The sequence below is a fragment of the Diplotaxodon limnothrissa genome, linkage group LG20 (genome assembly GCF_057381915.1).
Source record: "Diplotaxodon limnothrissa isolate DT_005_m linkage group LG20, D_limnothrissa_male_GT1.1, whole genome shotgun sequence".
Classification (NCBI taxonomy): Eukaryota; Metazoa; Chordata; class Actinopteri; order Cichliformes; family Cichlidae; genus Diplotaxodon; species Diplotaxodon limnothrissa.
The window spans coordinates 38849353-38875380 of record NC_140615.1 but is presented as its reverse complement, the minus strand read 5'-3'; the positions used below and the strand labels follow the sequence as shown (position 1 = coordinate 38875380).

General features: G+C 48.8%; 1 protein-coding gene across 1 annotated transcript; it reads left to right on the top strand.

The window, feature by feature from the left end:
* Nucleotides 1-722: 722 nt before the first annotated feature.
* Nucleotides 723-25027, top strand: cry3a (cryptochrome circadian regulator 3a). Its single transcript, XM_085344718.1, has 15 exons — nt 723-870; nt 2751-2914; nt 11682-11790; nt 11898-12040; nt 12192-12376; nt 15963-16051; nt 17793-17933; nt 18753-19064; nt 19360-19511; nt 22278-22480; nt 22880-22978; nt 23061-23189; nt 23290-23367; nt 23444-23568; nt 23792-25027. The coding sequence occupies exons 1-15, from the start codon at nt 844-846 to the stop codon at nt 23798-23800; spliced, it is 1965 nt and encodes a 654-aa protein (XP_085200844.1). The 5' UTR covers nt 723-843; the 3' UTR covers nt 23801-25027.
* Nucleotides 25028-26028: the final 1001 nt, after the last annotated feature.

Here is a 26028-nt window from a genome sequence, read left to right as displayed (position 1 = left end):
ATGCCACACTCTGACATCCCTGAGAGTGCTTCGTCAGAATTCCAATGTCTGTCCCACTCTAAGGTCTAGTCTGTTCGTTTTATTCTGGACAGATATGGATCCCACTTCAGATGGAAACTCTCCACTTTATTCAGGAGCCTGAATTGGGACACAGCAAGCGTCTGCCCAGCTTAAATGGACTTCCGGATCTCCACGCCTAATAAACGTGACTCGGCGTGGAGCACGTCACTGCTAACCAGCCACTGAGGAAGCCCGGATTTGCAGCACGTCAGCATGCGCGTTCAACAGTGCTTGTGTTGCATTCCAGTGCCGTAGGAAAGAATAGGACGACGGCGTATTAGTGGAAATGTGGAGATGACAGCTGTGGTTTCAGGACGAGCTGCTGTGTCCTCCATAAACGCCTCGTGTGAAACTAACTGATGTGGTGTGTAATACAGCATCGTTATTGTACGAGGCTGGAACCGTCGATAACCTCGCACCTGTCCATCACAAGACAACAAGACACTCCTTTGTAGAAATCCACCCTCCTGACTTGGAGTCTTTGAGTCTGGGCAGCTTCTGCAGCGTCTCTTCAGCTCCTCCTGATGACCACCCCTCATTTATTTTATGACTTTAATCATTTATTTTCTCGGTGCACTTTTTTTCCATCGTTCCATGAACGCAGCCTGAGCTGTGGGTAAGAGGGCGGAGCATGCGCACTGAGCCAAAGTGTTATGAAACAAAGTAGCGCAGCAGCGGCTCGAGGTGCAGACAGTCAGAGGGACCCAGCGCGCAAACACTTATACCCCGGCACAGCTCCCCGCTCTGCCCGAAGACATGCTCCCGTCCCTGGGCCTCACATAGATGTCACCTCCGGGGAGCCAGCACAAGGTGAGCGGGTGGGTGCGGGTTGGGGGGAGACGGAGGTCGGCGTATACAGCGCCACCGGTTACATAAGCTCCGCTCCGGTGACCCCGTTTCTGGGGCCGTATCGGGTGTGCCGTCCCGGGCAGGTGTGTGGGGGGTCTCCCCGGTGTGTGAGGGGCAGGTGGATGTGGTTTGGATTCGCACCGGTTTTATTCAGCCGGAGCTGCGCTGAGGCGGAGAGCCCATTCACAAAAAAACTCCGTGACCTAATTTCCATTTGGAGGGTCCGTGAACGCATCTCAGCCTGTTGGCGTGCCGAAAGCTTCAGCGTTTATGTTTTCATCTTCATCGCGTGGGCTGAGTGTGAGGATGAGAAGTTCAGGCTGGAGCCGCTGGACATCCTGAAGGTCAGAAACGTCTGAGATCCGCCGACTAATCACAAGAGCGGAGCTTTGACCGCAGTCGTCACAACCTGGATCCCAGGATTGATCCCACAGCTGATCTCTGAACCAGCAGCTTCCTGTGCTGGCTGATCGGGGGTCGGTGTGCTGATGGTTTGATTGAGTCGGGGGGAAAGTGGGTCAGTGGGAAGTTTGTGTTGTTGTTAGGAAGAAGTCGGAGCGGCGCTGCGGGTTGCACAGGAGGAGGTTCGCCCCAGAGATGATCCTTGAAGCCGCACATAGTGCAGACCCGCAGCACAGCTGGAAAGTTTACAGACCAGGCTCAGATTATAATCTAGTGTGTTTGGGACATCTGGAGGAGGAGCAGCAGGAGCTCCGACCTGCAGCCCAGCGGCACTCCCTCACCCAGGTGCACCCTGGGAGTGTCGTCATCATTGTTAATATTCTTGATATTGAAAGTGTGATGATGCTGCTTAAAGCTGGGGGAGGGGACAGCTTGGCTTGTCATCTGACCTCAATAAGTTTTGTCTTTGTACGTTTATTTCAAATCAGCCTGCGTGGAAGCAGTCTGGACTCACTGAGCGATGATTGGCTGCTCTTGTTTTCTGGTGTTTGGTGTCGTCTGTATGTTTTTCATGCAGAACAGTAAAAAAAAAAACAAAAAAACACTCAAAATATTTAAAAAACAAAGAAACGCATCTTTGTAAAACTGTGTCCTCAGTGAAAATGAGCCCACCACACTACGACTCAACCTCTGAAGCGAGCCTCCAGCTGGTGATTGGTTGAAATATCTCCTCCACGCTGATGACACTGTTTACATCACATTCTAAATAATGGCGTGTGTGTGATAAACAGGTGTGCAGTGTTAGGTGTGCAGCAAACGTCCAGGTGTGGAGACAAACACCACACGCTAACCGTGCGTCCATGTCTCACAGCTCTGTGTGCGCTCTGAGTCTGTCGTGAATCTTCGAGGCGCTGAGTTTTTGTTGAGCACGGCGAGTTCACCTTTGAAGACGAGCTCAGACGAAACAAAAGGCAGTAAAAGTTGTCCGCGCTGCAGGTAAAGCTCACCTGCTGCTTTGATGTTTCAGTGTCAGTAATCGGGTTAAGTTCTCAGCAGGTAAACACTCTGCTCACCGTTTCTCTCGCAGCTGACAGATCCTGCGAGCACCTGTGGGACAGGTGCGATGGAGGGGGTCGGTGCTGCCCGTCCTTCAGCTCTTTAGTCTGATTGGTTGTAGAACTCTGTGATGAGTGAGCTGCACTCACCGAGCTCAATATCAGATTATGAGGTACGACAGGAAGTGAGGAAACAGGAAAAGGTTTGAAGATTTTTTTAACCTTGTGCTTTGAGCTTGTTGTGACTGTTTCTACCCACAGCAGAAAGTAAAAGCCTGCTTCTATTGTGGGCCCATCCCACGCCACTGCTCGCCGAGACGCGCCTCCCACCGCTCGGTTCAGTAGACTCACCGAAGCTTCTTCCTGTTTCCTCTTTCCTTTCAGAATAAAATGGCCCTAAATTCCATCCACTGGTTCCGGAAGGGCCTCCGTCTCCACGACAACCCAGCTCTGCGGGAGGCGGTCCAAGGGGCGTCCACGGTGCGGTGCGTTTACTTCCTGGACCCGTGGTTCGCGGGCTCGTCCAACGTCGGGGTCAACAGGTGGAGGTAAGAGGATTTAAGTTACAATCAGATTATCAGTTATTAATCTGTTATTGAGTCCTATCAGGACGCGATTTTAACCATTAAAGTTAACTGGACTTCAAATGATCTGATGATGAAACTGAGTTTAAAATGGATGTTTTTAAATAGTTTCTGTTTTTCCATCATTCATGTCTTTACTGAGAAACACGCGGCGAGAGAGCGGCGTGTTGTTTAGGAGCACTTCATGCTTCTCTGCGGAGCATCATCTCGCTGTTTCTTCAGTAAGGACAGAAATCACCTCTTTATCCTTCCTGATAACAGCAGAGGTGTTGGAATCATGCTGCTCGTTGTTCCGCGTGCGTTTGACAAACTTGACATGTTTCCATGACGATCTGGTGGTCCTGTCGTTATGAGTCCAGCAGGAGGAAATGAGCAGACCGGTGCTGGGCGAAGCTGCAGTTCCTTAAGGCGCAGCATGATGTCAGCGTTTCTCTGATGTCAGTCACATGAGTTTTATTTAACGGCAGACGTTTTTTTCCATGGGTCGGTGGTCTCTCTGCGCCGGGTTTCACCCGGAGACGCCCGCTCAGCTGCTTTCACAGTCGCTCACTTCTGCATAATCCCAGGAAAGGAGGTCAGCCGGCGCGATGAGCAGGTTACAGCAGAAGTAGGTTAGAGGATCGCTGTCCAGGCTGCGTGTGGTCAGACCAAGCTGCTCGCCGCTCGGCTTCACGTGCAGACCGGCGGGGTTGAACTGCTATTCTTGGTCGCCGCGCAGCACGATCCACCCTGAAGGCAGTGACCCGCTCGTATCCAGCTGACTGCAATGCTAAAAGTGTAAACTGGTCAGCAGTTTCGGCATCGAGACAGGAAGTGCACATGGGTGACGCTCTGTGACTGTTTCTCATGGATTTCCAGAAACTTTCCAGAAATTCCCAGACGGACATTTTTCATTCAAACTAATGAAAATGAATAAATATTAATAAAAGATGGAGTTTAGAGTCCACGCAGAAACTGCTAATACAGGGAGTGCAGAATTATTAGGCAAGTTGTATTTTTGAGGAATAATGTTATTATTGAACAACAACCATGTTCTCAATGAACCCAAAAAACTCATTAATATCAAAGCTGAATGTTTTTGGAAGTAGTTTTTAGTTTGTTTTTAGTTTTAGCTATTTTAGGGGGATATCTGTGTGTGCAGGTGACTATTACTGTGCATAATTATTAGGCAACTTAACAAAAAACAAATATATACCCATTTCAATGATTTATTTTTACCAGTGAAACCAATATAACATCTCCACATTCACAAATCTACATTTCTGACATTCAAAAACAAAACAAAAACAAATCAGCGACCAATATAGCCACCTTTCTTTGCAAGGACACTCAAAAGCCTGCCATCCATGGATTCTGTCAGTGTTTTGATCTGTTCACCATCAACATTGCGTGCAGCAGCAACCACAGCCTCCCAGACACTGTTCAGAGAGGTGTACTGTTTTCCCTCCTTGTAAATCTCACATTTGATGATGGACCACAGGTTCTCAATGGGGTTCAGATCAGGTGAACAAGGAGGCCATGTCATTAGTTTTTCTTCTTTTATACCCTTTCTTGCCAGCCACGCTGTGGAGTACTTGGACGCGTGTGATGGAGCATTGTCCTGCATGAAAATCATGTTTTTCTTGAAGGATGCAGACTTCTTCCTGTACCACTGCTTGAAGAAGGTGTCTTCCAGAAACTGGCAGTAGGACTGGGAGTTGAGCTTGACTCCATCCTCAACCCGAAAAGGCCCCACAAGCTCATCTTTGATGATACCAGCCCAAACCAGTACTCCACCTCCACCTTGCTGGCGTCTGAGTCGGACTGGAGCTCTCTGCCCTTTACCAATCCAGCCACGGGCCCATCCATCTGGCCCATCAAGACTCACTCTCATTTCATCAGTCCATAAAACCTTAGAAAAACCAGTCTTGAGATATTTCTTGGCCCAGTCTTGACGTTTCAGCTTGTGTGTCTTGTTCAGTGGTCGTCTTTCAGCCTTTCTTACCTTGGCCATGTCTCTGAGTATTGCACACCTTGTGCTTTTGGGCACTCCAGTGATGTTGCAGCTCTGAAATATGGCCAAACTGGTGGCAAGTGGCATCTTGGCAGCTGCACGCTTGACTTTTCTCAGTTCATGGGCAGTTATTTTGCACCTTGGTTTTTCCACACGCTTCTTGCGACCCTGTTGACTATTTTGAATGAAACGCTTGATTGTTCGATGATCACGCTTCAGAAGCTTTGCAATTTTGAGACTGCTGCATCCCTCTGCAAGATATCTCACTATTTTTGACTTTTCTGAGCCTGTCAAGTCCTTCTTTTGACCCATTTTGCCAAAGGAAAGGACGTTGCCTAATAATTATGCACACCTGATATAGGGTGTTGATGTCATTAGACCACACCCCTTCTCATTACAGAGATGCACATCACCTAATATGCTTAATTGGTAGTAGGCTTTCGAGCCTATACAGCTTGGAGTAAGACAACATGCATGAAGAGGATGATGTGGACAAAATACTCATTTGCCTAATAGTTCAGCACTCCCTGTAGTAATGGATTGCATTTATATAGCACTTTTCAAGGCACCCAAAGCGCTTTACAATTCCACTGTTCATTCACTCTCGCATTCACACACTGGTGGAGGCAGCTACAGTTGTAGCCACAGCTGCCCTGGGGCAGACTGACAGAAGCGAGGCTGCCATATCGCGCCATCAGCCCCTCTGGCCAACACCAGTAGGTGAAGTGTGTTGCAGGGGGATCGAACCGGCAACCTTCCGGTTACAGCTGAGCTTCCCAACGCCCTGAGCCACGGTTGCCCTGATAGTGTGTTTGATGCCAGTGAGACAGGTTTTATTCTTATTTTCAGACACCAGTTCTTAAAGCTGTCGTACTTTCCTGTGTTGAATATTCACTTTATGATTGCGTGGCATCAAAGTCTGCCTTGAATCTGAGACATGATGCAGGGACCTGGGATGAAAACCTGGAGAATTTCCAAAGGATTCCCGGTGGGGCAGCAGAGGGAATAGCAGTGAGTTTGTGTTGTTACAGCTAAAATCTGCGTTTTCCTGCCATTTCTGTTCATGTGACCAACAAACACATTTAAGGTTTTTCTGAGTCAGTCGTAAGGGGAGGAGAAGCAGAAGGACTCGCAGGGTTGTGCTGCAGCTGAGGGGATGTGGACTCTGAAGGGAGAAGCTTATTTTGTTGAGGTTTTGTTTTCGCGTCTTAAACTAAATCTGCAGACCGTGGCTTAGAAGTGCGCCGTCGCTGAAGCCTTCTATTATGAGCTGCTCTGAGCTTTAATGTCCTGCTTTGGGAGAAGATGAATGAGAGCCAGCAGATGTCTGTTCAGCTGCTGTGACACCTGCAGCTCTGTGATGGCAGCCCATCATCCCATTAGCTTCGTTATCTTTACCTGAAACCTCGAGTCACACCGGGATTAAATGGCTCCGTCTCCTGAATGAGCATGTTTGAAAGTAAACTTGATGGAACAGAACCCTCTGAAGCTTTCTGTGTTCCCGACCCACATCCTCTGTGTGCTGCAGGACTTCGTATAGAGGTCAGAGACGATCACGTTGGATAACATACGCTGAAACCAGAGAGCTGCCTGAGATGTAGGTTACTGTTAACCCAGATCTAATCTGTGCTGCAAGCTTCACTTAAACAAACCAGACTAAGCTGAAACGTCCTAAGATTTGACAGAATAAACACTTAAATCAGTTTTACAAACGACTTCTTTACAGATCATAAAGGTTTTTATATTTTCCACCAATAAACACAGATTATAACAAACATGTGTCAATCACATATTTAAGAGAAGAAGGATCCTGTGCTCATAATTATACATAGATTAGTGTGTAATTATTCTCCCAACAAACTCATTCATTCAACGTATATTTAATATAGGCAAAATACTTGGCAGTGTGTGGAAGCCGCCATGTTCCCCCACCATATTTGAAGGACATCTCCCTTCTCACTAATAACGTTGACCATCCAGCAGAGGTGATGGAGAAGAGGTTGTAGGCTTTGTGTGCCATCTTCAGACTAAAGGATCATATATTTTATTGTTGGATTAAACGTCTTCAAGAAACTTGAAGTCCAGTCACTTTCTCTTGCAGCTCCTTAGACCCCCATGACCTGGATGACGAGCCTGCACAGACATCTGGATAAAACGTCTCCAGAGAGCCAGCTGAACAACCACTGCTGGTTACGATTTAACATTATAACAGCTAATATTCGGCTGTAGTATCGTAGAAGTCACTCTTTCCCCCAATAAACAGTTTGATTATATTCTCAAATCCTATGAAAGTTTATTCAGTAAGAGTCCGAGTCCAACAGTTTCACTAAAGCCAGCTAACAGAGGCTAATGCTGGCGAACAGAGGCAAGCGCGGGCGAACAGAGGCAAGCGCGGGCGAACAGAGGCTAGCGCGGGCGAACAGAGGCTAGCGCGGGCGAACAGAGGCTAACGCTGGTTAACAGAGACAAGCGCGGGCAAACAGAGGCTAATGCTGGTTAACAGAGGCTAGCGCGGGCGGGCGAACAGAGGCTAGCGCGGGCGAACAGAGGCTAATGCTGGTTAACAGAGGCTAGCGCGGGCGAACAGAGGCTAATGCTGGTTAACAGAGGCTAGCGCGGGCGAACAGAGGCTAGCGCGGGCTAACAATAGTGCTTACTGATTCAGCGAGTCCTCAAAAGCACACCTCAGTATCGCTGTCATTGGTCAGAAGTGAGCTTCTGACTGTGTAAAGAAAGATGGACGCTGCTCACGTGCATTGACAGCTGAGGTAAACAGCAGACTGCCAGCCCACACAGCCGGGAAAAACACTTGGGGGTGGATCCAGATTCAGAAGCACGCCGGTGGTCATTAAAGGGCCAAGTTTAACGTGTCAGACTAAAACATGTTTGTCCTGTAGCAGCCACCATAGCTTGAATTATGCACTTGAGCTGCTGAGAGATTTCACACTCACCAGCCTGCAGCGTCTCATTCACACTGCTCCTCCGTGGCTCCTCTCCTCCTCTTCAGCTCACTTCTGCTCTGCTGCTGCTCTGCTGCTGCTCTGCTCCACATTTCACTCTTTATTTGTTGGCATTGGTTCTCTGGACTGTGTTCAGCTTTGCCTCCCCTGCTGTGCTCAGCCAGAAACCCACCGGCACATCCACGACCCGTTCTGCAGCTTTCATTTAACTACAGTCCTCTTTGTATTTATTAATCAGTCACAACTGGCTCATGTTAAAGCTCCCTTTATATCTCAATGTGTGTAAAAAGTCACGCCATCCCTAAAAGTCCAGGATGTAAGTGGACGTTTTGGGGGGGGGGGGGGTCTTCCTAAGATTAAATCTATAAACAGTAAAGAAAGTGTCACATTTTGTATATGGACTCATTTTTATCGATACGCTTCTGTTACAGGCTTTTATTTTTCTGATGATCATGGAGATTTTTCTGACATTACCATCATCCTCACAGTAAGAGGCTCAGACACTTGTTTTCAAAGTCCTCGAACGTGCTCAAGTTTCCCGCTCGGTTCTGGTTCTGCTTGGTTGGCGAAGGACCGAAGAGGCGGAGCAGTCAGCGTGCACCAGCGCCGTGTGAGTGCAGAGGCTGAGCAGTGGCCTGTTAATGTGGGACCAGATATTTTGCCATTTTCAGGGAAATGTGAGAGTCTGTGCAGACATGTAGGTTAGTGTGCCAGTGCGGTAAACTTATGAGCGGTTATGTGATGGTGACCTACATGAGGGGAGGCTTTCCCACGTGGCTCTTATTCAATCGTACACACAGCTGATCGATGCTGGAGGAGCAGGAAAAGATAAAGGAGCATCAAACTAAATAACAGTCTGTTAAACTACGTAAGCGTCGGGCATGCCGAGCATTCCCTCTGAGCGAGGCTGGCGGCTACTCCATCAGGCCTGAGTCTCCCTCTCCCTGATGAAGAGCCAGCGAGCTCTACTCGTCAAACACAGCTGCCATACTGTCAAACTGGACTTGCTGCTTATGGGCTGCGAAGCTTTCCAGAATGAGTCCTGATCTGTTTCAGGTCTGTGATGGTGCTCGTAGAGCTGGGCGATATGGCCTAAAATCCATATCATATCTTCTGTAGAACGTACTTTACACACTATAAGGCGCACTTAAAATCCTTTAATTTTCTCACAAATCAACAGTGAGCCTTATGTGTGAATTCTGGTTGTGCTTACTGACCACGAACCGATTTTGTAGCACACGACACGCAGAGCTGTCAAAAATGTTTTAGTATGACGTTGCTAAGCTACGAAGCTGCACCGCTTGATTGCTTGTCGGAGCATTACAGCTGCCGTAGTCTGGAGCCTCGCGGAGTAATCTGGGTCCTAAACTCCGTCTGTTTCAGGTCCCAAAGTCAAACCAACACTGTGGCGTCACAAACTGTATGGCAGCCTCGCTTCTGTCAGTCTGCCCCAGGGCAGCTGTGGCTACAACCGTAGCTGCCTCCACCAGTGTGTGAATGTGAGAGTGAATGTGAGGGTGACTGGGTGTGTAAAGCGCTTTGGGGTCCCTAGGGGGGACTAGTAAAAGCGCTATACAAATACAGGCCATTTACCAGGTGTAACAATTAAGTTTAACATCCATGAAAACAGAATTTATTACTTTTAACAGAGTTAGAAGTTAGCAGGAAGTTAGCTCGCTAGCTTCCACCTAAACATGATATAGCATGTTCTGACTGAGAGATTTCTGAAACAATTCATCCTTACTGAACCAAGCCTGGGAACTCCAACCAGAGCTGGAGAGATACAGCCAACGCACTACAGCACATGAGCCCACCCAAACACAGTGGGAGGGTCTTTGTGCTCTTAAACGTGTTTGTGGCGTTGAGCGGACTATGGAGGATGAGAGTGATCAGGTCAGAGTTCACTCTGTCACCTGACTTCCTGTAGTGTCTGTGTTGCTGTTACTGCTGACAGAGAAACAAATGCTCTAAAACTCACACCTCCTGGACAACAATGATGTTACGCACAAAGCTCCAACACCTGATGAGGTTTCTACAGTTTGTGAGCCGTTCAGGCCTCCAGCTGATCAGATCTTCTGAAGTGTTAAAGTGTGAGCCTGCAGAGTGACTCGTGCTGAAGGAATCAGGGAAAACACAACGTCTGGATTTATTTCATGATAATTATCCTGAAGGTTTTGCGTGAAAGTGTCAAAGCACCAAATTCATCCAGTCAGGACAGTGTTTCTATTTGCTCTCGATTCAGCCTGTGACTCATTACAGGTGTGTGTGTCTCTGTGTGCACGCGTGTGTGTGTGTGTGTGCGACAGGAATGAGGTTACTGGGCTAAGGGATTGTGTTGTGGAGCGGTCGAAGCTGAGTGTGTCTGCTCTGACAGATGTAGGCCAGAACAGTTATATAAGGATGGCTGTACACACACACACACACATACATACAGTGACACACACACAGCGCCTCCCTGTGTTTTCACCAGCATGTACGTGAGCAGCAGTGCGAGCTTCCCCATCAAAGATACCAGCCTGCTTGAGTGCACGTGGTCATACAGGTTCACTCTCTGCACGTGTACGCTCATGAGGGTGCTCACGTGTGCACACATAACAGCTGATGGCACGAAGGAGCCGAGCGTCTGGCTGGTTTTCATCCAGTCAGATGGAAATGAGGATTTCCTCAGAACAGTCTTTTACTGTCAGTGTTCCTCCTCCAGGGGGCGCCGTTCTGCCATTTGTCTTTGTGACTGCAGACGCGTGGCTCAGGGTCAGGACTCGGGCTCGTAGCCTCTTCACTGTTTTGGTCATTGTCCTCTTTATTCTCACCATCTGAAAACGCAGAAACCTCAGTGATCAGAACGTGTTTCACTTCCATGGATTCAGGCACAGAATAACGGAGGCCACACTGAGGGCTGCACTGAGCCTCTGAGTCCCTGCACACATGAGCGCCGACTGCAGAGAAACCACAGCGCTGTGCTGTGTGAGCACCGTCGTCTTTAGCTCGCTCACAGTCGTTCTTGGACATCAGGTCCGGGGGACTTTTGCGTTTGACTGACTGAATCTGATGACTGCGCTGGTTTTGCGGCCTTGGTCGAGCCGTTTCTGCGCTCGTTGTAAAGTCAACGTCGGGCAGGTTTATTCTCCTGAAATCAGGCATCATGTTGCTCGGAGGCCCGAGTGGCTGCAGACTGAACCGAGCTATAAAAAGAGCAGACGGTGATTATAAAACCTCCTGGCTGAGTGTGTGCAGGCGCTCACGTGCCGCCGCACACAGATTGGGAGCAGGCAGAGCTTTGGCGGTTTAACGATGGGGTCAGACGGGGGGACGGAGCTGTAACGATCAGACTCTGTCTGGTCTGTTGGACCTGCAGTCACACCTGATCAGAACCCCAGCACGCCCTCAGAGCTCATCAGCTTCAGACACTACACACATGAATGCACGCTTTCTTTTCCAAAAACCAAGAAACTTCTCAGGGTTTCGCTGTGGCGCCCCCTAGAGGGGGCAGCTGAGAGGATTTGTGGATCATAGCCTGTCTCATTACAGCGAAATGATTTTTATCTGGGTCGGGTTTTAAAAGCGCGAGTTTCACCTGTAGGATCCAGCATCTTCCTGTGAGCTGTAATTATTACTAAAGTGTTTTTGTAGTGGATAACTCTGAGAGGGCATTTCCAGCTTCGCGGCCCAGCGGGGCAGGGGCGCAGGTGTTGGGAATCCCTGGGTTCCCGTCCTAGATGAGGGTCAATGATTTTCGCTTTGTCATGCATCTCGTTTCTGTCCTCCTGTCTCTCCTCAGGTTTCTTCTCCAGTGTTTGGAGGATCTGGACGCCAGCCTTCGCAAGCTCAACTCTCGCCTTTTCGTCATCAGGGGCCAACCAGCCAACGTGTTCCCACGGCTCTTTAAGGTGAGATGCAGGAAATCCTACTCCGGGGTTAGGGCAGACATGTGACCAGGGCGCTCTGCTCTGCTGCTCCTGCAGCCTGTTGGGAATCCTCTCTCTCTGTTTCTCAGGAGTGGAAGATCTCCCGGCTGACCTTTGAATACGACTCAGAGCCTTTTGGGAAGGAGAGAGACGCCGCCATCAAGAAGCTGGCCATGGAGGCGGGCGTGGAGGTCATCGTCAAAATATCGCACACCCTGTATGACCTTGACAAGTGAGTGAGCTTTATTTAACGACAGCGCGGACCCTTGAGAACACAGCGACGCTGTAAGGACATTCAGGGAGGGTTGTTTCAAACCGTCATGGAGCCTGAGGTCACATGATCACGGTCATGTGTCATGAGATTCCTCTTTGCTTCTCCGCAGGATCATCGAGCTGAACGGCGGGCAGCCTCCGCTCACTTACAAGCGTTTCCAGACTCTGATCAGCCGGCTGGATCCTCCGGAGATGCCTGTGGAGATGCTGACGGACACACTGATGGGGCACTGCGTCACGCCCGTCCTTGAGGACCACGGGGACAAGTACGGCGTCCCCTCGCTGGAGGAGCTTGGTGAGAAATCAAACACACTCACAAGAAAACAACCACATAGATGGCCGACAGCGTTTCTCGTAGTTGAAGCACCAATCAGAATCTCCGTGTACTTATTCATCCACGCCCTAAAACCAAAATCCAACAACAAACAGGCGAAGATCTATGGGCTCAAATTGTGGTCATAAATATTTTGTACTTGTAAATCAGGATTTATATGTGTAAAAAGAATTTGTGTGTGCGTAAAAAAGATCTGTGTGTGGCCAAAAAATACGTGTGAAATTCTGCACTGAAGTTTCAGGTTACAAGTATGAATTTTGACCCTACTTTTCTTCCTTTCATCCGGTTGGTCAATGTCATGTCAATCACAAATTTAACAATCCAATCAGAGAACAGATGGGTTTGGCTATTGGAGGGGTGCTTTATGGAGCTTCAGGTCCTTGAAGGGAGTAAATGCCCTTTTACATGCCAGCCCAGCTTTTTCTGTCTGTGGCGGTCCGAGTTTGGTGATTTTTGTGTCACAGGTTTACGTGCTTAATAAAAGGACCTCCAGAGCCTTTTCAACAGTGCTGCAGAGCTCTGGGGGGCAGGCAGTGCTGTGGAAATGACAGTCTTCACTAGTGGGGATAGTTACAAAGCTTTCTTTGTTTTGAATTAGCATACATGTTTTTATTGAACATTTGAAGATAAAAAAACTGAAACACTTGTAGAGGACGTAAAGTCAGAGATAGAAACGACAAGGAGCAGGTGCATCTAGTACAGGTAAAACCCCACAGAGCTCAGCAGCCAGCGCAACAAATTCTGGATCCTTTGCTTTTAGTTAGCAGTTAGCATTAGCAGCACATGTTACGTCCGATGTGAAAGGACCTTCATGCTGCGCATTGTGACTCACAGCCATGGTCCCGGGTCAGCCCTGACTTTGTGTTAAACTAATCCTAAAGTAATGATGGTGTTTCTAACCACTGATATAGCACAACTTTATCCTTTCAACAGCTGCGGAAAGTAAGGGGACCTGACTGCTATCGGATATTTATACAGAGATCCTCCAGCTTCAAACTGTATCACCCTTCAAGGACCTGCAGTTCAAAAAAAGAACCCCTCCAACAGCCAAACCCATCTGTTCTCTGATTGGACTGTTAAATTTGTGATTGACATGACATTGACCAATCAGATGAAAGGAAGAAAAATAGAGTTTCACGCGTATTGCTTACACACACACAAATTCTTTTTACGCATACAAACCTGATTTACAAGTACAAAATATTTATGACTACAATTTGAGCCCATAAAAATCGACCAATGATCAAATCACACACACACACAGACACACACACTCTCACAGACAGAGACACACTCTCACAGACAGAGACACACTCTCACAGACAGAGACACACTCTCACAGACACACACAGAAACACTCTCACAGACACACGCACACTCTCTCACACTGAGTGTAGCTGAGCAGGCCTGCAGCGCCCCCTGTGGCAGCTGTGTGCATCACAGCTTCGGTGCAGTTTGATGGCGTTCCTGCACAGCGTCCGTCAGTCAGCTGCTGCTTTCACACCTGCAGGTTTTGTCCCAGAGAGTTTTAAAATCAAAGTAAGGGCCAGGAGACCTTAAACGTGGCTCCTGAGTGAAGCTGTGACGCTTGAAGCTCTTGAGTGTTGCATGTTCATCCAAAGCTGATGACACACATCAGCTTTGGATGAGTGTCTGGAGTGAAATAATATAAAAGATATTTGGCTGAAACTTTTTTCACTTTGAAACACTGATTTGTTTCTCAGACGACAGGGACCAGCCCACCCCAAACAGGGCTTTGGCTTAGTTGTCCTCTCTGCTGAGTCCCTCGACTTCATTGTCATATTTTATTTGTTCCTGTGTGTGACCCGGGCACCGAGCCTGAGCGAAGGCCTCTGCAGCTCCACAAACAGACATGAAACACTTGTTGCAGCGCCCTCTGCTGGAGCTGTTTTAAACGCAGGAAAAGAGCTTCCAGCCTGGTGGATCTGATTCTGGACTCATTCAGCTTTAAGGAGAAACTGCAGTCAGCTGATTGATGCCGAAAGAAGAACTCCTCCCATAATTAAACCCCAAACCTGTCACCTGCTCTCTAATTTAAAGCTCTGAGTCGGGTGAAGCCATCTGTCTCTGTCCATTCATGCAAGCACCTGCTGTGGAGCACCTGCTGTGGAGCACCTGACCCTGAGACATTTAAGGAGCTCTGTGCTCCTGAATGAACGTGCTGATCCTCAGTCTGCTCCCCATTCAAAGAAACCTGCTGCTCCACAAAGCTCCGCCTCCATCTGCCACTCACAGCTGCCGCTCAGGTCACGTGTAGAGTGATGCACACCTGCCCAATATAACTCTAATCTGATCCCAATTAAGTAACTTCTGGTGCTCGTTGATGACTTCTCCTCACTCAGAGTTGAATCTGTCACGAGTCGTAGCGTCAGGCCCACGCCGCTCTCTCAGTCCGAGTCGTCCTCGGGTTTGGCAGGTGGGTTCGGTTTCTGCTTCATCCTACAGCAGGTTCACTGACGGGCCGCATCTGAGCAGATCTGATCAATAACGTCAATAAAGTCCAGAAATGAAATATTGAACTTTTTATTCTGGTGATAAAACATGAAAATAAATCATCTTCAGTCTTTATTTTCAAACCAATCAGACGTTTACTCTGAGCTCGTTCTCAAGAGGTTACAGAAGTGAAATGACGGGGTCGTTTACCCATGGGGTCGTTACGGGTTAGTTTAATCACGGGGTCGTTTAACCACGGTGTCGTTTACCCACAGGGTCGTTTAACCACGGGGTCATGGCGAGGTCATTTACCCACAGGGTTGTGACGGGTCGTTTACCCACGCGGTCGTGGAATGACGGAGCATCGCTCTTTTGTTCCTGAACTAGTCAGTTCAGTTCAGTTCATTTTTATTTCAAGCATTTCAAACATGTGGCTTCACAATCATTACAAAATATCATTCCATTATTTGTTTGAAAAGGAGTAGGCTGAAGTATTCACTTATTTGTCCCTACCCCCTCAAGTTTTACCTCTCATTCATTTATTTTTTTTTTGTCTTAAATTAAACAAACAACATATGAAACATATGAAGTAAAGCAAAACAAAACAAAACATACATAAAACATACATACTGTAACTTCGGTCGTTGCTGTGCTTTTTGGAAGTCGAATTTCCCAGAGGAACCCACCCGAGGGATTAATAAAGTTCTATCTTATCTTATCTTATAAATCAAAAACAAGAAATTAGCAAGCCCCACCACAGTATAGTTTCTTTCATATGAAAAATACAGAATGTGTATATTTGCAGATACACAAGTTATGGAAAAACAAACAAACCAAAACAAAAGAAACAAAAAAGAACCACAACACCATTACCAACAACCAGTCGAAGCTTATTTCTTTGTGTCTCTGAGTACCTTGGGTTTAAATTTCACCTGTGCAGGTGTGACTTAAAGGCACAGCAAGCAGGTTCAGGTAATCCAGCAGGTCTGGGATGGGAGACAGGTGGGTGGGGTGCCGAGTTCTGATTGGCTGTGTGTGTTTATGGAAGGTTGACCTGCTAAGGACAATGATGAAGGTGAACCGTCTCTTTCAGGCTTTGACACGGAGGGGCTGCCGTCAGCCGTGTGGCCAGGAGGAGAGACCGAGGCTCTTACCAGGATAGAGCGCCACCTGGAGAGAAAGGTGGGTACTGCAGCTGATGGTGGGCTGTGGTCATAGAAAGCTCTGAGGGGATGACGTTCAGCAGAAGCGCTGAGGACTTCTCAGTGACGCAGCTCCTATTTTCATTGGCTGTTATCTTTGATGGGGAAGATTAAAGATCTTCAGCATCACAACAGAAGAAACGCGCACTCATCTGTTTCAGTAAACACATTAGTAGGGCTGGGCCATATTATACCGTTCACGGTAATACCGGTACAATGTTAGGCAACGATAAGAAAATGAAATATGGCGATAGAATGTGGGTAAAATGCACATGCGCAGGGCCTTTGTTTTCATATGCACATGGCCGAAAAAGCATGGCGGCGACAGAGAATGAGAAGGGAGAAAGGAACATGCAAGCGGCCGTCGTTATTGCCGTATTTGTCGGACTAAGGTGCTCGTAAATCTGGGAGTAATCTGGGTCCTAAACTCTGTCTCTTCAGGTCCTAAAGTCAAATGAACACTGCGGCATCAGAGTTAAAAAACTGTCTAAATTCTTTCATCTTTAATAAAATGATCAGCGTTGCTGCTTTACCAGGTGTAACAGTTAAGTTTAACATCCAGGCATCCATGAAAACAGGATTTATTACACTTAACGGAGTTAGAAGCTAGCAGGAAGTTAGCGGAAGTTAGCTCGCTAGTTTTGCTAGTTACCTAAACATGATATAGCATGTTCTGACTGAGAGATTTCTGAACAAATTCAAACGTACAGCTCTGCTGTCACTTCCAACATATAATAAGACAGGAAACTAAACAGCAGTGACGTTTGTAGGGTTACTGAAGTTGGACTAGCTGGTATATAATGATGTGCTACGTGATCGCTAACGACACAGCTATGTTAGCACAACAAACACAGTGAAGCTGGAGGATGAACGCTAACACTTTTCCACTCGATAAAAGTTAACTTCAGGGTTCCTCATGGTTAGAGACAAATGCAATCCTATGGCAGGATGCTGTAAACAGACCAAACTTCAGTCAGGAGAACAACTGAGATAATCCATCCACAATACCAGGTTAGCCATTAATATACTGCAACAACATGGGAATAGAGCAGCTGCCAGAGAATTCAACATTAATGAATCAATGGTACAGAAGTGGAGGAAGCAAGAAGAATGAGTTTAATAAAGTTTGATTTATCTGACTGCTTTGTTTCGCTTAATGTGCCTTATAATCCCGTGCAGTTTATGGTCCAAAAAAATACGTATTTGACGTTTTTATTTGGCACACTGCAGTTTAATATTGCAAAGCACCTCTTTTTAACTTTGGTGGATATTATACATGGTTATGCTCAGGATATGTCAGCCCATTTCTACTGGAAATGGCTTTTGGTTAAACCTTCAGCAAGGAATTTGCATTTGCACTGTTCAATTTTTATATAGCTTTAATGCACATAAAAAACAGCTGCTTGTTTAAGTGAAAATAAATGGATGGGTTTTTGCGCTAGTAAAGTTGTGGAGTTGTATCTTGTCTCTTGCGTGTTATCGCAAATTTTCAAATATATATCGTGATAAATATTTTTGGCCATATCGCCCTGCTCTAACAAACACTGTTCGCTTTCTTTTCTTGTCATGTTCTTGTCTGTCCGAAAACGTCTTTTGTTCAGGTTCACAGACATGTGAAACACTCCCTGCTTCTTTCCAAACCAGCCGCCTGTGATTTGGTGAATACTTTAACGTGGCCGTCTTACTTCCCCTCCTTTCTCTCTCCCTCTCTCTCTCTCCAGGCGTGGGTGGCGAATTTCGAGCGTCCGAGGATGAACGCCAACTCACTGCTGGCCAGCCCAACAGGCCTCAGCCCATACCTGCGCTTCGGCTGCCTCTCCTGCCGCCTCTTCTACTTCAAGCTCACCGACCTGTACCGCAAGGTCTGCGTCAGACCCACACGTTGCTGTTGCATATTTGTGCTGCCCCGAAGCATCGGTGCGACTGCACCGCAGCGATGATCTCATTTATGGACGTGTATGAAGCAGAGCCCATCTGCTACTCTGTTTCTGTACGAATGAACTCCATAGACGAGACAATGCTGTGCAAAAGTCTTGAGCCACCCCTCATTTCTTCACAAACGTTCCTGTAATCTTTGAAGTGCTCTTGAGCAACAGTTGTCCAGAGGTCTTTGTAATGTTAAACTCTGACCTCTGAATCATTCTGAACCAGTGTTGTAGTGTTAGGTTGTGCCTGTTGTGTGCAGACACAACCTAACACTACAAACACATTTGAATCAGAAGCTAAAACTAAAGAAGGCAGGCTGTCACACAAACACGTTATCTGTGAATCTATGAGACACGCCAAATATAACGCAGTTTGACATGAAATGGGATTTTTGGCCCAACAAGGCGATTCCCAAAGAGGAATAATATCATTTTATTATTTCCAGATCATTGCATATCAGTGCAGGTGTGAGCTATGAGTGCACTTGCCAGATGCAGTGATCTGATTGGTCAGATCTGAACCATCAGAGATGAAATATTGGCATGAAGGCCCCACCGAAAGGGCGGTGACATCACCGCTGGGCTCAGGTCGGTGCTGCTGAACCCACTGAGACGGTCGAACGGTGACTGACTGCTGTGATCAACAGAACGTCGTTGAAGTGAAACACTTTTATAAAACCGATGGCCGAGGTTGAAAGAGTTAACCCCCCCGAACGCTTTTAACCCGATGCTTTTGTGATGTTTCTACTGATGCAGGTGAAGAAGAACAGCTCTCCTCCACTCTCGCTCTACGGACAGCTACTGTGGCGCGAGTTCTTCTACACCGCCGCCACCAACAACCCACGCTTCGACAAGATGGAGGGAAACCCCATCTGCGTCCGCATTCCCTGGGACAAAAATCCTGAGGCGCTCGCCAAGTGGGCTGAGGCGAAGACGGGCTTTCCCTGGATCGATGCCATCATGACTCAGCTGAGGCAGGAGGGGTGGATTCATCACTTGGCCCGGCATGCCGTGGCCTGCTTCCTCACCAGAGGAGACCTGTGGATAAGCTGGGAGGAAGGAATGAAGGTGAGCACATGGGAAGCGGTCATGGTGCGGTGACGTGCCGATACTGAAACATGCCGATGAATCAGACGGGAACAGCTGACCGCATTACTGCCTTTATTTTTGTGCGTCAGGGTTTAATGTCGTAGGTGTTTTTCCTTCTTCGTGTCGGCCTTATTATTTTGGCACGTTTGCCAGTAACTTCCGTTCATGCTTAAGGAATAAAAACAACCGAGTTAAAACAAAGTGATGTTACTCACTCAGGTGTCGGCTTATTTTTGCACTTCCTGTTTTAATGGGCTGTGGTTACCTGCTGCAGGTGTTTGAGGAGCTGCTGCTGGATGCAGACTGGAGCGTGAATGCGGGCAGCTGGATGTGGCTGTCCTGCAGTTCATTCTTCCAGCAGTTCTTCCACTGCTACTGCCCCGTGGGCTTCGGCCGGCGCACCGACCCCAACGGGGACTTCATCAGGTGGGTACCTTTCCTTCTATCGCCCCTTGGTGCCAACAGCTGAGCCCGCACCTGGTTGGCGCCCTTCCTCCCTCTGTCTCTCAGGACTGCACAGATATTAGAGCGTTGAGGGTCATCAGAGGAGAGCAGTGAGTCACAGGGGAAGCACAGACAGATTTACCTGTTTTAAAAGTAACACCTGTTACACCTGATGGAACCTGCCAGTTACTGATGACGTCAGTGTCTCACACACAGTCAGCTCAGGGACAGGTCAGCTGAAGACAGCAGAGGGGGAGAGAGAGATGGGGGGATAAAGGGGACGTCCAGATCTTAGGGTAAGTCAACAAACCAGCGTCCTTCCCTCCTCGTCTTTGTCTGTGTGTCATCAGCTGTTTGTAGCTGTCTGTTCACACCTCAGCACTTAGTCTGGGATCCAGGATGCTAACGACCTCACAGTGTGTGTGTGTGTGTGTGTGTGTGTGTCTGTGTGTGTGTGTGTGTGTGACTCTGAACATGTATGCATCAGTAGACGTGTACCTGCAGCAGCGTGTTCATTACTGCTGCTCTCTCCCCCCTCCTTCCACTCTGTTTGTGATTTTTGGGGGTTGGGGGGAAAGTTCAGCGGTCCCTCTCCCCTTCGTAGATTGTAGCTGATTGCTTTTAAGGTGATTGGCCGGTCTCTCGCCCCTCCACCCAGGTGCAGCCTGCGCTTCCAGCCGGGGCTGCCGTGGATGGACGTTGTTGATGGCGGTTTGTTTCATGTACCTGTGCAGCCCTGAGGCACTCGCGCCCCAGCGGCACCCTCTGAGCAGGTTTATGACTCGGTGGCGTCTCATTTCGTCAAAAGGGATTCTGACCGCTTGGTAGGGAAATGCAAACGCCTCGCCTGCATTCGTTAGGTAGAGCGTTATGAAGCATTCCACGGAGGGTAGTGAGGAGAGGCGTTGGACCAGCTGTAGCTCTGCCATCGCAGTGAAGCACGATTGGCGCCGGTACTCGTTACCTGCGCCGTGCCACGCGAGCCGGTCCACTGTCCAGGCGCTGGGCAAAGCCCCTCATCAGGCCCTTTGTGAAATGTTCAGTGGCGCTCTGCTTTTGTGAATGCAGCCCTGCGGCTCAGGCGGAGCTGGAGCGGCGGCTGGCTCACTCAGACACATGGCGTGGATCACTAGTGCACATGTGCATCACGTAGGGTAAAAAACAGGCCGAGATCAGAGATACAGATCTGACTGCAGAGGATAAGCAGCCCTCGCATGGCTAGGCTTAGGCTTTTCCCCGACCATCATCCACCCAGTCACATCCATCCAACATCCAACCACATGCAGCAGGGAGAGTCAGCCCCACCCTTTATGTTTAAAGATGTCTGCATATCTGCCAGTGTAGGCGTGAGGTGAAAATCCAAAGCCGTGACACTAAATGTGGACAGCAGATTGAAGATTACATCATCAAAGATTACATGACAGGAAGAGGAAGCCCTTATTGCCCACGCCACCCGCCGCCCTCCATCGGCTCGCGTGCTGCCGGCAGGTCGCGGATCTTCCTGGCAAAAGGGTTGTGGTCCCTTTTGGTGAAATGAGGGGGCTCCCTAGTGTGCCGGCCCAGAGTATGGCGCTGTGGCGATGGGAGAGGACAGTCAGCAGAGGCTTTGGGCCCACTGACCACTTAAAAGACAACCACCACAGTCAGAGGGGCAGGGGGGGCAGATTTGAGCTCTTTTCTCAGTCCACTGCTGTTTGAAGGGGATGGAGGTGGGGTAAGGTTGGGGGAGGGTGGGGCCAGAGCTGGGAGGTACGGTGGAGGACTTCTGTCATCAACGGCGAGCTCTCAGATGAGCTTCAGCTTCCTCTTCTGTTCAGCTGTGAGGAATGAAACCGAAGAAGAGCTTTGAGCGATGGACGGACAGGAAGCTCGATGGCAGATCTTTTCCACCGTACGCCGGCTCTGGTCCAGGTGGGGTGGGAGGGGTTGGGCGGGTGGGCTCAAAACTTTGTGCTTTCTAATGGCGTGTTGCAGTAGACTTCTTCCTAGCGGCACCAATCAGCAGTGATGTCTCTAACGACACGGCGCTCTCCGTCCGTCGAGCACGCGTGCGTCCACACGGCCGCACCGCTGCCTGCCCCCACTGTGCCGCTTCCCACAGTTCCACTCGCCCCTCTCCTCCGCCCCGCCTGTGTCCCCTCCTCGGACTCGGTAAGGTCGGACCAAGCGCAGTAGGTAGGTGGCTCTCTTTCCACGACAGTCCAAGGAATCTTCTGCACGTTGTGAGATGTTGACCTCTTGCTGCAGTCTGATTGGCTCTCGCAGCGTCGCTCTGCGTGTGCGTGGCATGGCTGCCGTCACACCAGCTCACAGTAAATGTTGTTGGGACCACAGCCCCTGGTTTTCCACCACGTTTGGCAGCATTAACGTCTCTCTGAGCGCCCTGTGACGGTTACTGCCCGCAGTGCTTCTGACTCATGTCCTGTAGCCTTACTGTGCAGTGTTGTGCTTGTTTGTAGCTTCGTTCTGCAGCAGCTGACTTCCTTAAAACTTGTAAGCACGAAGGGCTGCAGACCAGCGTGCTCCGGCTGCAGGCCTAAACCTCAGCCAGCTCTTCACACAGCAGCAGCTAAAGTTTGGAAACACACATTTCAGCTCATATCTGAGACGGTAGCTCCGAAACATTCAGACATGACATTTTTTCCTCTTAACCCTTTACCTCCCTGCATCACCACCACCCCAATGCACTTTGTACCCCTCCTCGTGCTGACAGAAGCCAGCATGTCTAATGTCTCCATCTGCTTCCAGACGATACTTACCTGTCCTCCGAGGTTTTCCTGCTAAGTTCATCTACGACCCGTGGAACGCTCCAGAGTCTGTGCAGGCGGCGGCCAAGTGCATCATTGGAGTCCATTACCCGAAGCCCATGGTGCACCACGCAGAGGCGAGCCGGCTCAACATCGAGAGGATGAAGCAGATCTACCAGCAGCTGAGCCGATACAGAGGACTGGGTACGAGATCAGAGAACATGAAACGTTAGCCTTAAACCACAGCACAGCACGCCCCGGTCGCTCCAGGAACTAAAGCTATCAGTAACTTTAGAATATTTAATGAGGCCAAGTTCTGTCTTCGTGCTGCGCAAACTTTCAGTTCACACACTCATGTGATTCTTTCCAGAGGTTTGAGTCGTCGTAGCTTCAGGAGTTTAAGAGAGATGCACATGAAAAAAACGAATTCAAAGCTGAACCTAGTTTTTATTCTGCAGGAGTGTTTTTCTCCTCCAAACAGGTTTTATGTGATGGAATAACCTGCAGTAGTTTGATGTCTGTGACGTGTAGCAGCAGTGTTCAGATTTATTACAGTTTCAAATTGTCAAAGTTACGAGTAATAAGTGTGTGTGTGTCTTTCAGGTCTGCTGGCATCAGTGCCGTCCACCCACGGGAACGGGAATGGAGGAATGATGGCCTTTTCCCCTGGAGAGCAGCACCCAGGGACCAACAGTTCACACAGTAAGGCCTCTGGACACAGTCCGAGCTTCCAGCTGCTCTGGCAGCTCTGTTGTTGAGTCACGTCTTCTTCTGTGGTCTTCAGCGCCCGGAGTGTCGGGGAGCCCCGTTCCAACAGGAAATGGCAGCGGAAGCATCCTTCTCAACTTTGACAGCGAAGAACAGACCGGCCCCAGCGGCGTTGGACAGCAGCATCAGCGCCTGCAGCAGCATGGTACATGACGCCGCAGCTTCCTGTGTGGACTGAGGTCAGAGTCACAGTTTAGTGGCACGATGTCGTATTTATAGTGTGTTTGTGTGTGTGTGCGATGCAGGATACCACTCAGTGCCAGACACCAGCCAGAACACCAGCAGCCGACTCTACCACGAGTTTGCTGTGCCTCAGCACCCAGGTACGCCGCGGGCAGGAAGCATTTGAAGTGTTTCACGTCAGCTTCGGCTCAGACCTTTCTCCTCCTTTTCCTTCAGGACTCCTCCTGCACCCCCGGGGCGGCATCACAGGGAAACGGGAGCGCGAGTCGGAGCGTGAGGGGTCGGGGGAAGAAGAGCCGGCGTCCTGCTCCGTGCACAAGATGCAGCGACAGAGCGCAGAGGTCAGCCCACCACTCGGCAGAGCTTCTGTCCAAAAGCTGCCAAAACAGTCCTGACACGTAAAGCCAGGCATCCCGTATTTCAGGACTTATTCCTTGTTGAGGGAAATTTAGGCCGTGCGTGAAACAGGAAGAGAGAGCGGCATTCCACCCCGCAGATATGAAGAACTCCTGTGGCGTGCTCGGTTGCCTGCCAATAATCCAGGTGTGTCTCGTCTCATTGCAGGCAACCTAGAGCAGATGGAGAAGAGACCGTGCGGAGTCCATGGAGCCGGCAGAGAGAGGAACGCCCGACATCACCGCCTGTCCTCCAATCACAGCAGCTCCAGACAGGCGCCTCCTCCTCTTCCTACTTTTCCTCACACACAGAAAATCCCAGGGAGCACACACAGAGGTGAAAATGTGTCAGTTGGCTCGAATCGGTTGACCTCTGACCTCAGAGGAATGTGCAAAGAAACAAATGACCTCAAACTTTATTTCTAATAAAATAAATAAACCAATAAAAACTTTATTGTCTTAAACGGCAGCCACCGCCACGCAGCTGCCAGGCTACGACGCGGAGCCTTCGTCACAGGCTTCGGAGAGTCTTCTTCTACTCAAACAGGCTTAAACAGGGAAACGCAGCTAAAGCTCCGCCCACGAGCCACGCCTCGAACAAAGAGGTCATCCAGAGGAGCGCAGCTGTAACACGAGTGACCCGAAGCACCAAACGCAGCCTGCCAACTTCACTTCCTGTCTGTGTAAATAAAGCCTTTTTTTAATACTGGAGGTGCAGCGGGTTAATAAACACGAAACCTCCTACTTAACGGCACTGGTTGTGATTCCCCCTTTCACCACCTGGGGCAGCATTTCACCAGCACGTGTCTTCACGCTGTAAATGAGCGCGGCTCACCGCTCCATACATGCGCACGCACGCTACGCTGGGGCTTTGGATGTGGAGTTTCTTCACATCCTGGTGATGCTCCAGTTAACTTTGAGCATTTTTAAAGCAGTTTAGAAAAACAGGATGTTACACGTACTACCTTTATTTCCGACGCTGGCTTCGTGGGAACGTCTTCGACTGCCTGGTTTGTGCTCACTCGTATCGGCAGCTAACATCGAATGCAAGTGAAATTTGGATGCATTAAAGTCACAAGTGTCAGAGGTCTCTATATATTTATAGCCGAGCCCGTTCCTGGTCTTTGAGTCGTGTTTACAGTGACGTTCTTAGATTAGAGCCTTCGTGCCGTGGCGTCGTTTAGCCCTCTGTGTGACGCCGTCATGCACGAGGAGGCGAAGCATGGCTGAACACTCAGGTCCTGATCTGAGACTTGTTCTGTTTCTGTTGTTGGACCATCGTCCTCGCAGCTTTTCCCACATTTTTACTGAGGTCGCTGCGCTTTAGCACTTGTGTTTGGTCCGACCTGGCCAGTCACATTTTCACCTCTGTGTTCCCCTCACACACACCTCCTTCTGCAGATGTGGTGGTCGTTCAGACTCCTCTCCAAGGCATCACATTTTTCTAAGATTTCTTATAAAAACCAAAAACCTGCTAAACAAAAATGAAGGAAAAAAGACTAAAAACCAAGTTGAGTCAACGCGCTGAGACGGGCGACCCAAACGAGCCTCATTCTGTCACAGACAACATTCCTCACACGGTTTCCTGCGGCGCTGCACGGAGGGACACGTGAAGCATGCACGGCTGTTCGGGATCATTAAAACTGTAAATCTGCCCAACATCTGCTTCATGGCCGACAAACAAACGGTCGCTGGCGTCCAGGGGGGTGGGGATCCTCCACCCTCCACCAGCACCGCCACTCCCACTCAGAGAATGTATGATAAAATCCACACAGCAGCATCGGTGGCTGATGTTAGCACCACCAGCTACACACACACAAACAAAGATCTGCACATACACAAAGATACGCACACCTGTTATTACTGCGCAGTTTCATTACAGTTACCCTGTTTTCTTTTGAGTTTACAGTGTGATTACCCGAGTATTTCTCATGTCATTACAGAGTAAATATATACAGTAAATATGCTTTTTTCCCACAGGAAACGTAGTAAAGTACAGAGTAAATACTTGTAAACATCTGGTAATTTCACTGTATTTGCGTACAGTTACATGAGTAAGGACCAGGCTTCATGTGAGTTTGAATCCGGGCTAATTTATCTGTATTTAAACTGTAATCACACCCACAACTGTAAACTCAGATAACTCACTTCCTGTTGTTTCACAATAAAAGTCTTCTTCTACTGAACAGTCAGAGGCCTTTATTGTGAAAAGTGTTCATTAAAAAAACAATAGTCCATATCTCTGTCTCTCTCTCACACACACACACACACACACACACACACACACACACACACACACACACACACACACAGCCTTCTTGATGATTAGCCAGGAGAGAACATCCCAGCCTGCCCTCTGATATCAGCGCCCCCTTTTGTTTAAGCAGTGTAACTGCGATCGCTGAC

Excerpts from the sequence above, each read along its gene's own strand:
- cry3a (XM_085344718.1), top strand. The coding sequence starts at position 844 with ATGTCACCTCCGGGGAGCCAGCACAAG. Across the intron at positions 12,377-15,962 it reads CCCCTCGCTGGAGGAGCTTG|GCTTTGACACGGAGGGGCTG; the intron begins GTGAGAAATCAA and ends CGTCTCTTTCAG. Across the intron at positions 23,190-23,289 it reads TCAGCGCCTGCAGCAGCATG|GATACCACTCAGTGCCAGAC; the intron begins GTACATGACGCC and ends TGTGCGATGCAG.